The 13176-nt window shown below is 35.7% G+C and overlaps 1 protein-coding gene across 1 annotated transcript in view; it reads left to right on the plus strand.

Annotated features, from left to right (window-relative positions):
* CREB3L2 (cAMP responsive element binding protein 3 like 2) overlaps window positions 1-13176 on the plus strand; it is a 157640-nt gene that overhangs the window by 117488 nt on the left and 26976 nt on the right. Inside the window, exons 5-7 of the mRNA XM_074267816.1 lie at window positions 2097-2272; window positions 6843-6989; window positions 10602-10660. Of these exons, the coding sequence (XP_074123917.1) occupies window positions 2097-2272; window positions 6843-6989; window positions 10602-10660 (382 nt within the window). The remainder of the gene's footprint in view (window positions 1-2096; window positions 2273-6842; window positions 6990-10601; window positions 10661-13176) is intronic.

Raw genomic sequence — 13176 nt, forward strand, 5'->3', positions numbered from 1 at the left:
AAGGATTGTAGGCAGATTAGAATGAAAAGGCATAGAATGTTGTTGGAAACCTCTTTGGGGCCATTGGAAAGACAAACCAAGGAAACAAAAATAGAGAGGGAAAAATAAGCCAGGGGATGAAGGAGTGGGAACGGATGAAGAAGAGACAAGGAAGAGTAAGAGAAAAAAAAGAAAAACAACAGTGATGGGTAGAAAGAGAAAAAACAAAAATTACCTTGGATATATTTCAGAGAAGTTGCCCAGACCATACAAGGCCAAAGACTCACAATAATTCACACTTCTAAAAATGATTGTGTGATAGGAAAAGCTGCTTCTTATCTATATAACTGCTCTTCTGCCACTCAGCAGTGTGTCCTTAGAAGTGGTCATGTGTCTAAGCAGCTGGTGTTTGACAAGACAGAACATTTTAAAATACTCATTAAATTCATTCCTCTTGAATGAATTGGTGAATGAACAAATGAATACAATGTCTCCATTGCACATAACATAGAACTATGTTCATAAGTGTCAGTGTTTATTGAATAAAAATACTCTATGGAGAATCTTGTATTCATTGGGATACACTCTAGGCATGTTCACATAATGGTCTGGTTCTTATTTGGATGTGTCAAACCCTTGCCCTTTAAGAAGTCTAGCTTTCTCATCATTCTTGGTTAATGTTTTAAATTTTGGCTTTAGACTTTCAATTGTTGAAATTTTAAAAAATACTAAATACATATTTTCCTTACTAGCTAAGATTACCATAGTTCTTGAGGTTTTGCTTTAGTCTTATCCTAATGTATAGCTATCAAAACCCATCTGCATTGTGTGGTTTTCAAGAATCTCAAATTTTCAGGATTTGTAATTGAGGCTTATTAGCTCTCTTTTTATCACTTTTGGGTTTATAGATGCTCTGTTCATAAATACTTTGAACTGGAAAGGACCACAGATAGCACTGATTCCACTCTGCCTTTTTTTTTTTTTTTTTTTTTTGGTAGGGTACTAGAGCCTTAAAAGGTTAAGTTTCAAGATCATCATGATGATGATGGAGACACAGCATAGTATAGTGAAAGAAACGGTACCTTTGGTGGCACTAAAACTTAAGTTCAAGCCCTACTTCTGATATTGGCAATTAGAGCTGATAAAAGTAGAATTTGTTAACTTGAGGAGTAATAAGAAGTTTGCATTACTAGAAACCTTCAGACAGGGACTACATAATTCTTTTGTGTATATTTTAAAGGGGCTTTATGAGATCCATGGGATAGGGATTGGATTAAATAACTTTTAAAATCCCTTTAAACTCTATATCTGTTCATTTAGCTTTTGCTACTGTTATTTAAGAAGGAGAAACAATCCAATGCTTATCCTCTGTCAAGCTGCTTTGTAGTTGCTTACAGGATTGGGGATATTGCTGTTACCCTTGCTGTCTCTGGCAGCTGCAGTGTTAAATTCTAAAAAAAAAAGAATTTGTGAGAAGTAATCTTGGAATTGGCAGAAGCAGCTAATTAACCTTATCTTTTTATATTTCATTCCTATTGGCAATATTATTTCATGATTTGTTGTTGTTGTTGTTCCTTACAACAGGCCTGATGGCATTATTCTTTCCCATTGCAGCTCATAGATAGAACATAAGATTTGGAGCCAGGAGGACCTGAGTTTGAATCGTCAAGTTATTACTTTCTGTGTGACCTTAGGGGAGGTCACCTTAATCACTCTATATTTCAGTTTCTTCATCAGTAAAATGAGAAGGATAATAATTATACCCACCTCAGAAGGTTGTTGTTGGAGTTCAAATGAAATAACTAATGTAAAGTCCTTGGAAAAACTTTGAACACTATAGAAACGTTAGCTGTGGTAATGAAGATATAGATGGCTGCTGCTGAAGATGAAGGAAATGGACATCAAAGCTCAGAACAGAAACATCTTGTTCATGGTCAGATGTAGCTAGTGACTAATATAGGCTAAAGCCCAAGAAAGGTGAGCATGGAGCCCACCAGACACATCCACCTTCCCCCCTAACAGGGGAACAAAAAAGGTTCTTCTCTACTCCCCTCCCCTACTTATTGCTTTTCTTGCTCTTCTATTGAGAAAAATGCCATTTTCTTTTCTTCCGGCAGCGGTGGAACACCTGCATCTCCCCCCTACCCCTCCCAGCAGTCATGGCAGTGATTCTGAGGGCAGCCAGAGTCCCAGCCCATCCCTGACACCATCTAGTCCCACCCAAGGACCAGGAAAGGTGACATCTCGTTCAGCCTCAGCCCTATCCAATTCCCCTCTTCTGACAGCACCGCATGTAAGTAGCATCCTGAAAACTCTGCATGTGAATTTTTTCTTATTTGCATTCTTAGTATCTTTACCAAATCAGACTTCATTTAATATTTGTTTCTGTACATTGTATATGTGACAAACAGGAGACTTTGTAAAGATGATATTTCAGTGATTTAAAAAATATTTACCTCGTGGAAAAATTTCCTTTAGAATGTTAGAGCAAAAAGGGACCTTTGGGATCGTCTTGTTCAACTCTCTAATTTTACAGGTAAGGAAGGAAACTGATGTCCAGATGGGTGAATGATATACCTCCTTGCAAAGTGTCAGCTTTGGGATTAGAAACCTGATCCTTTCAAGTCCAGGACTCTTTTTCTGAAATATTCTATGAGAACCAAGTTGAGACCTAAATTATATAAAAATCCTGTTTCTGTTGGCCACCTAACCACAGTGTTGTTGTGAGCCAGGACTGAGGCAGCTTGAGGTAACCCCCACACCTACAAACCAGGGTTGTTGTGAGCCAGGTTGCTATGGAACTACCTCACAGTTTCAGTTAGCTTTGCCCCCAGGCAGATTGATCTGAATCCCAGTTGTAGGGCCATGTGTGAAGAGTATATAAGGGCTTCTGTATGGTTCCAAAAGAGAGCTTTTGACACCCCAATGGAACTTCCTTGCCAGCTGCTTTCAGAAGGAGAGAGGATCCCATTTACCTGAAAGTCATCATGTGTTTTTCTTAAAAGTAAATCTGAACCTCCAAGATCTGTTCCATGGGATTTGGAAAGCATTCTGAGGACACCCAGTGTAGAAATCTTAGAGTTATTTTGGGTTTCCCCTATCCTTTGTCTAAATCATTACTTAATCTTTTTTTTTTTTTTTTAAATGCCCCCTGTACAGAGTTAGATAGCTGCATTCTTGGTTTTATAGTAGTGGTTTTCTAGGCACTTTTTAAATACTCAGTTTCCTCCCTTTCTCAGCATCCTTGTACCAATATCTTAATATCTTATTTTTTTTCTTTTTTTTTTTGGATCAGACATGTATTTCATTGATATAAATAGTTCTCAGATAAAAAACAAAACAATACACCTTCTATCAGTACAGATCTTTAGCTTATAGTCTTTGAGAGTTACCTAGACATTGAGAGAACAAGTGATTTCCTCAGTCACAAAGCATGTATCTATGATATACCTTGGGCCTTCCTGACTTGGATGCCACTTCTCTATTCATTGCATCATACAACTTCACACCATGCACAATTTAACACTTAATTATTCTCTAAGAAAGGCAGCATAGTGTGGATAGAGAATTGGCTTTAGAGTCAGGAATCTTGCTGTTGATCATCCTCTCTGTGGACTCCTAGACAAATAAGACTTTTAAGTTACAAATAAGCTGCTGATCTGTAGCCCTAAAAAGGAATTTATATAAGGGGGATGGGATTTCCTACCTGATGATCACAGGCCTGGATCATCACACAATCCATACATGTATACATATAACATGTATATGAAATAGGCATATTATATTCTACACCCATATATATGCACGTGTGCATTTATGTATTTAAATCTAGGTATTATGTGTATATTTATATGTTTAAATCTAAATATTTTGTGTATATTAATTCTTCTACCTAATCTATATAATTCACCTTTGAGGTAGACACAATGTTTTATACTTATAATCTCCATAAAAGGGAAGATAGGTAGTACAGTGGACAGAGCATTCCTCCTGAGGTCAGATGTGGCCTTAGATACTTATCAGTTGTGTGACTGTGGGCAAGCCATTTACTCTGTTTGTTCCTCTTCTATAAAATGAAGTGGAGAAGGAAATGGTAAACCACTCCAGAAGCTTTGCCAAAAAAATCCTTAATGGACTCACAAAAGGTTGGACAGCTGAAATGACTCAACAGCAACAACATAAGCCCCAGCATAGTATTATGGCTCAATAAAAACTGACTTAAAAATATTTTTATAAACCACATCTTTAATTGTGCTATAAAATAACTCAATCAGAAAGCATTTAACTGCCAGCTCTGTGCCAGGCTGTGTACTAAGTGCTGATGACACAAAAAGGGAAAAGACAGTCCCTGTCCTCAGGTAGCTTACAATCTAATAGGGAAGACAATGTGCAAACAGATATATGCAACACAAGTTGTGTCAGATGAAATAGGTAATAATTAACAGACACTAGAATTCAGAGAGTTTGGAGAAGGCTTCCTGAAGATGTTAGGGTTTTGGTTTGGACTTAAAGGAAGTCAAGAAGGTCAGTAGTCAGATCAGAGGCAAAAGAGAATTTCACATGGACAACAACCAGAAGAAATGCCCACAGAACTGAGAGAAGGAATGTCTTATGATTTTAACAGCTGAATGGAAGAGAGATTGGCATGGGGAGAGAATGACTGGAGATTATTGAAATAATCAAGTCATGAGGTGATGAGTGTCTGCATCAGGGTAAAGTGTCAGAGGAAATAATTGAGGGAATGCATTGGAGAGATATTGCAAAAGTACAATTGATAGGTCAGGATGACAAGGGATTTATGGATGAAGGAGTTAGCGATTGTATGGGTGAGGGAGTGAAAGATAGTGAAATGTTGAAGATAAGTCCTAGGTTGTGACCTGAGAGACTAGGACAATAAATAGCATTGCCCTCAAGAATAATAGATAAGGTAAGAAGTAGGAGAGTTTAGGGGAAAAGATGACAAATTCCGCTTTAGACATGTTGAGTTTAAAATGTTTATGAGACATCTTGTCTGAAAGGCATCTGAAGTTATGAGATTGGAGGTAAGTAGAAAGATTAAAAAGATATAAGAATTATCAGCATAGAGATAATAAGTAAATCCATGGGAGCTGATGAGATGATCAATTGAAACAGTATAGAAGGAAAAGAGAAGAGGTCCTGTGTCTGAACTCTCACTTCATTTCCCTGTGTGGACACAGTAATATAGGATATAGTTATCTCACTCTTACATAGCCTAGGGTATCTCATGTTATATCTGTATTCTGCTGAAAACAGATCCTACAGAGCACTTTTTGTCTAATATTTCTGGAAGTTTTAAATTCAGAATTCCTGTTGCATGTCCATGCCCTATTCCTGGGGATGATGCTACTCTTTTTTCTTTTTTTTTTTTAAAGTTTATTTATTTATTTTGCATTTTAAAAATTAATTTCATAGTTATAACTTTTTTTTGACAGTACATATGCATGGGTAATTTTTTTTACAACATTATCCCTTGCACTCACTTCTGTTCCGAATTTTCCCCTCCTTCCCTCCACCCCCTCCTCTAGATGGCAGGCAGTGCCATACATGTTAAATTTGTTATAGTATATCTTAGATACAATATATGTGTGCAGAACCGAATTTCTTGTTGCACAGAAAGAATTGGATTCAGAAGGTAAAAATAACCTGGGAAGAAAAATAAAAATGCAAACAGTTCACACTCATTTCCCAGTGTTCCTTTTCTGGATGTAGCTGATTCTGTCAATCATTGATCAATTGAAATGGGATTAGCTCTTCTCTATGTTGAAGATATCCACTTCCATCAGAATACATCCTCATACAGTATCGTTGTTGAAGTGTATAATGAACTCCTGGTTATTCTAATCTTGAAGTAGCAGAAAACTTGCTGAATTCGTATTGCAAAGATGCATTTGGAAAAACTCGATAGAACACTCCCTTGCATTTGTGTAGTATGTTATGGTTTGCAACACACTTATACACTCATTATTTTGTTTGATTCATATAGTAATAGCACTGTAAAACAGGATGGGTATTACTGTCCCATTTATAGATAAGAAAACTGAGGTTTATTCCCTTCTGTATTTATCAGGGACAGAGAAAAAAATAATCTTCATTCAATCCCCTGGTTAGGATAAAGCCTAATTTTTTTCTGTTTAGTCCCTGAAAGCTGGATGGGGGTGATTCCCTAGTTAGAGCAAGAAATTGTTGTAATCTGTGGGATACTTAGGTTCTTGATTTCCCTCCATGTTGGTGGATTCTAACATAGTCTTCAGTTTTCTCCTGCCTGTCATAGTGATGGCAGCAAATTTACATGTCAACCACAGATCATTTTTTCCCCCAGTGGTCACTAAATATTCTTTAAGTTCAATTCAGCAAATGCTCAATTAAATATGTGAGATGTACAAAGCATTTGATATCCTTCCATTTTAATGCCCATGGATTAGAATTGAGCTGCTTTGGCTTCTCTCTATTTGTAAACATAAGCTAAATCAATGCAAGATAATTAAATTATTCCATGCATTGAGTCCTAGAAGACAACTTGAGAGAGGAAGGACATTCAAGCCCTTGCTTTTATTCAAGTATAGGTAGTGTACCCACTGAAAACAAATAGGGTTTCATTCTATTTTTAGAATCTCCTTTATTAACTACTTACTATCTACACCAGGTATTATACTAAATTCTGGGGGCAAAACAGAAAACAAACAAGCAAACAAACAAACCAAAAAAAAAAAATCAGTTCCTGCTCTTAAGGAATTTATAGTCTAATGGCAATATCTGTCACTTTCTTGGCTGACTATTTCAAGCATATGGCTTTGTATACTCAGTGATTTTTTTTTCTCCTTTTTTCCCTTGGTTCTCTGCAGAAACTCCAGGGATCAGGCCCCCTGATCTTGACAGAAGAGGAGAAGAGGACACTGATTGCTGAGGGATACCCTATTCCCACCAAACTGCCCTTGACAAAAGCAGAGGAAAAAGCCCTGAAGAAAATCAGGAGGAAAATCAAGAACAAGGTGAGGTGCTGGATTCAGGGTGTCACCAGGAATATGGTTCTATGGACACTAATACATCCATAAATAGGGGATAGAATAGGTCCTTTCTTCCCCTCTCTGATATAATTTAGGTGATAACATACAGAATTAGAAGAATTCAAACTAGTTGGTGAATTGTTCATGCTTCAGCATTATTAGGATGGAGAATTCTAGGGAATGTTTATAGACCTGTGCCAAGTAACATGGATAAATGCATAAAAGATTTTTTATCCAATTTGCAGATGACACAAATTGGAAAGAGATAGCTAACATACTGTGTGAGAGAATCAGTATTGATAAGGCCTGATCTAAATAGAAGAAACTTAACAGGAATAAAAATGTAGTCTTGGATTTAGGTACAAAAATAAGTTTCACAAATATAAGACGGAGGGAGCATGTAAAAGTGGTATTTTTTCTGAGAAGGATCTAGGGATCTTAGTGAATTGCAAGCTTCAGAGTGTGTCAGCATTGTGATGTGGTAGCCAAAAAAGCTAATCCAAATTTTGGGCTTCATTAGGAGGGATGTAGCTTCTGGAAACAAGGAGATCATGATACCCTTTCCTTGGAGGACTTGAAGCAGAAGTTAGACGACCACATGTTGAGTGGGTTACAATGGGGATTGCTTTTGTGTGTCGTTTAGATTGGATGGCCACTGAGGTCCCTTCCAGCTCTTAAATTCTATAATTCCATGACTGTGATACCAACTTTTCACTCTGGCTAGTAGACTAACACTTGACCTGGGTGGTCCCAGGGTGGTCACTCGTACACGTACTTCCTAGAATAATTCTATTAGAAACAAAATCATCGCTCTCTATGGTCTTTCTCCAATAGTCTTTTCTCCATTTATCTTCCATCCTTCCTCTTGACCTCAGAAAACTCTTTAGTATAGGGCTCTCAGTGGGACTCAGTAGTGCCCACAAAGGAAAAAGGATAGATAGAAGAGAATCCAGAAAGGGAGAAGAAAGACTTTCTGATGATGAGGAAAATGGGGTGAAGAAGAGACTGAGAATAGCATCCTTCAGTTAGCTCTCCTTCTCCCCTAGCATTGTTAGGGAGAATTTGGAATTATCAGAGGGGATGGCAGAAAGTATCTTATGGAACAGTGGGAAAGAAAGCAGGATGTAAAGCTTTGTTAGGAAGAGTCCCTTGATATGGGAACAGGACCAGAGAGTTTCAACATAGTTTTTCAGGGGTTAAGGGTGAAGGATTTATGGCAAGTCTTCTTCTCTAGCTTGAAACTCATTAACAGAGTATACATATAACACAAACATACAACCTCCATACTCATTCACATGGCTATAAAAGCCCAGTAGTATCTAAGTTTGAAAATTCTGAGTTTCTATGAATAAATCATTTTTATTGTTCTTTTTAAACATCCATATGATTAAAGTGATTTTAAAGTTTTATTTTTATGTAGGATTTTAGTAATTTCAAGGCACATCAATAGAAGCCTGTCTATCTTAAATACCAGGATATAAAACTGTTATTAAATTTGGCTGCTAAGGAAAAATTTTAATGAGAAGTCTTAGCAAAAAAAAAAAAAAAAAAAAAAAAAAAAAAAAAAAGGGCCTGGAATTTGGAAAGCTTAGGACATAAACTATAAAGAGAAAATAGTCAAAAGGAACACTGAGTTATTTTAAATTATTTCAGATCTTCACACCCAAAGGAACAATAGAGGAACTTGAAAATAGCAAAAGAAATATTGTCTGCAGTCTTTGAGAAATGAAGACTAGATCATGGGAAGATCTTGCCTTGATTTTTTAATGAAGAGAAAAAGATAGATTCTAGAAACTGCAGTCTAAGGAGTCTGATATAAATTCCTAAAATGGTTTATTAAGCAAATGGTCCACTAGTATTTATGAAAGGAGCTAACATGGGATTAATAAGAGCAAGTCATTTCAACCTAGCCTCATAATTTGTTGATACTCACACTTGTACATCATCAGTGCTGGGAGGAATTTACCACTGAGGCAGATCAGCAATTTGGGTATAACATTTTATTAGTTACCTGATCTAGTATCTAGTGTCTTGGGGGTTACATAGTATCACAAGTAGAACTTTAATCCAGGTTTGTGTGGCTGCAAGAACAGCTCCATCTCACTGACTTTTATTGTTAGATTTTCTAGGCTAGTAACATTATAGACCTCTTGAGAACATCTTCATTTCAGTAAATTTGAACAAATTGCTTTTCAAATCTTTGTAGGCAAATGACCAAATGTGGAAAGTCTGACAGTGTTGATAAATGGGTTTGAAGCCTATTAGATAATCGGTAGATAATCAATACATTCTAAATATTGGTTATTAATACTGTGCCAACCTGGATAGAACTTCCTATATTGCATTGGAATGTGATAAGACTATATAACTTATCATTTCACTGGTTAAATGATAAGTGACCTGGGTATGGACACATAATATTCATGCATTCTTTCATCGAATATTTATTTTTCAGGTGAAATTTTCAGATGAAAATAAAGCTTGTAATGATAACTAACATAGTGGTAATCTATGACTCAAAAGTCAGAGAACAAAAATATCAACAGTTTAGGATGCTGGGGCGAGGCTAACAAGAGGGGGTTTAATAGAAATAAATGTAAAGATGTGAATTTAAGCTAAAAACATCATTTTACAAATATAGAGTGCAGGACCCTGACTTGGTCTCAGTTTACATGAAATATGGAGGTTTCAATTTCTTACAACCTTAATATGAGCTAACAGTGATTCTTAAAACATTAACTTAATCTTAGGTCATAGTAACAGAAGTCTAGAAAAAGACAAAATACTTCTGTACCTTAGAGTCAGGTACAATTTTGGACATATCTTGTAAAAGGGGACTTTAATAAACCAGAATGGGCAGAGGAAAATAACTTGGAATTGTTAGCCCAAAAGCCATGTAATATGAGGAACAATTAAGAACTTGGTCATTCTTAGCCCAGCAAAGAGTAATCCAAGAGAAGGAAATGATAATTGCATTCTCATGTCTGAAAGGATATAATTTTGGTGTTGTAGGAGGCAAAACAAGATTGGCTCAATAATTGTTTAACACCTACAGTGTATAGATACTATACTAAGTATTTGGAGGATTAAGATAAGGCACAGTTATGTAAGACCCATGGGGTACGATTATAGGAAAATGAGAGCCTCCTTTGACTCGAGGACCATGTTACACTGGAAAGAGCATTGAGCTTAGAATCAAAGAACCTGAGGTCGAATGTTGCCTCTTTTACTTATAATAACAAGTATACCTTAGACAAAATCATTCCACTTGAGCCTGAGTTTTCCTCAAGTATAAAACAAAGGTTTTGGATATTAGATGCTTTAGCAATGAATAATAGAGATGGAGATAATCCCAGGTCTTCTTGACTCCAAATCCAGCACTTTCATTATTATACTACCCTAAGGGCTAGGGAAAAGAATGATTATGTGAGAAATGGGTTAAGGGTATATGAGTGGAGGTAAGCAGTAGCTATTGAAATATGATAATGTATTGAGAAATTAAATAATCTTGACATATAACTATCTCCCATATAGAGTACTGATTTGGTCATGGATACTGAAACTTATGCATTTATTTTGGTGTTTTATTTTTCTTAGATTTCTGCCCAGGAAAGTAGGAGAAAGAAGAAGGAATACATGGACAGTTTAGAGAAAAAGTAAGTCTATCCTCTCAATATAGGTATTTTAACCAATAGTAGTTGAAATAGGAAGGAAGCTTGAAGTTTGCATTTCTCCTCTAGCTCCTCTTGGCTTCTCATCCCCTGTATCAAGTTTTCTCAAACTTTTTCCACTTGTTGACTCCCTTTCACCTGAAAATTTTTTATGTTACCTCAGGTATATAGGTATATAAAATAAGTATACAAATCAAATATTTACTAATAATAAATCATAAATAAATTAATTTTAAAACAATTCAATCCTATACATATGTTATTTATTTAAAACAAAAGCAAATTTGCACATTGAGACAGATGTACTTATTTATTTTTATATAAAGAATTAAATCATAGCAGAATATTTGATACCTTTTAGATTTTCTTCTTCACCTTTAGTTACACGACCCCATATGGATTGATACCTGCAATTTAAGAAGCTTTGCCTTATGCTGTCACCATATTATTCTTTGGATTGCTCTGTCTTTGAAGCTTCTTGCATGCTTTGTTGTGTTTTGCCTGACACCTAGTGGTAGTTAGGAGAGGAAGCAAAAACCTATATAGGCAAGAAGCAGAAATGCAGTCAAGTTTTCCCTTCATGCTTCTTCAAACCAAGTCTCTGCAAGTCCTTAAAATCTTCCTCCCCAGCGAGCATGAAAAAAGTTACAAATGCTGTCTGTATTTCTTTTGTCTAGTAGATAAATGGTTTCCCCAGCTAGAATGGAAACCCCAATGTTTGGGGGTTAATGTGTATTTGCTAATTTATTGAACTCATCGGTATAGGTACTCTCACCAGTAAGTTTGTTCATTACCAATCTGTGCCCTCTTGATTTACATGATTCATGTTCTTACCCTACCACAACTGCTCCACTCAAGACTGGGCCCCTTTTTCTCATTCTTATGATAAGGAATTGGTTGGAGAGAAGCAAATGGGCTGTCAGCTAATTAGTCTTCATTCTTGTTGTATTATCAATTCCTATTCTTTTGGTCTATCACTATATATATCTTGGATGGATTCTCTCTATGGACAGTAAGGTGAGTCCAGAATTGAACAGGAAGATATACACACACACACACACACACACACACACACACACACACACACACACATATATACACATATATATAATGTTATATATGTAACCTATTAAAACACTGATTTTAATATATATGTATATATTAAAATCAGTGTTTTAATAGTCTCATTTCTTCCTGAAACAAGGATCCATCTTTTTAATGACACTGTTCTGGTAATGCTAATAATGGTGAGTCATGGAATATTGTAATCTCTGAAGAATTATAGCTGAGGGTCATTGAAAGGATATTGAGAACTGCATGACAGGAATGAGAAGGCCAGAGTGTATTGCCAAACAAAAACTGTGGAGAGAAGCAGGACAAATGTCATCAGAATGATTAAATATCTGGAAAAGAAAGTGGACCATTTTAACATCCATCACTTTGGCCATATAAGATCTATTATTTTACCTGACCTCATCTGCACCATAGAGATTCACAGAATGTTAGAGGTACTAAAGCTGGCAGGGAAATGGAATATTGACTCATAAAGTGACAATTATCATTCTTATTTGTTTTCCTCTCTAAGTTCTTGATCTGGGTGAATGGCCATTGGTAAAATAACATTAATGGGCTTTTTTCTTGTGAAAATTAGGTAAGATGGTAAGATATAGGGGGTAGGGAATAGAGTAAGTAATGCATAACAAATATTGACTTTCTCTTATAAATTTTTTTGTTCTACTTTGAAAAATTTCAGTGTTACTCTCTTGATTTAAAATGTTTGTTAAATTGAAAATATGAAAAATTAAGAAATATCATCTAGTCTTTGTTTATATTAAAGAGTTATTTCTTTAGCTAAACTGAAGATTGTGTTCTAGACCCAGGAAAGCTATCATAATATATTTCTAGAAATAGGAATGGTTCTGTTGATCCTGGTTGATCCTTGGTTTTCCCATTAAAAAGTCATCATTCCTGAAGCACAGTGATACATCTTTGATGTGGTTCAAACATTTAGGAAAACAGTCATGCAAAAGAAAAACAAAAAAACAAACCTATTAAATTTCATATTTTTGATCCAGCAGTCCTACTATTCAGCTCAAGATGAGATATATGCAAAAGTATTTATAACAAATACTTTTCTGAAGTAATAAAAAATTGGGAACAATGTTGGGTTTTCATCAAATTGAGGAGGATTGAATATAGTATGGCTTATGGATATCATGTAATGTTATTGAACTATAAGAAATGATAGAGGGAATTCAGAGAAGCATGAGATGACTTATATGAATTGATGAAGACTAAAGTAAGGAGAACTAGAAGAACAATGTACACAATGAAGAAAACACTGAAAAAGAACTGAATTCTGATTCATTGTAATGACCAATATTGGAAAACAGATGATGAAACATTCACTTCCTTCTGTGTAGGGTGAAAATCTATAGATATAATTGTTGAAACACACTGTGTCAGATGTGATCTCTGGTTTGCTTGCTTTTACTTCAACT

The sequence above is a fragment of the Sminthopsis crassicaudata genome, chromosome 5, assembly GCF_048593235.1.
Source record: "Sminthopsis crassicaudata isolate SCR6 chromosome 5, ASM4859323v1, whole genome shotgun sequence".
NCBI lineage: Eukaryota > Metazoa > Chordata > Mammalia > Dasyuromorphia > Dasyuridae > Sminthopsis > Sminthopsis crassicaudata.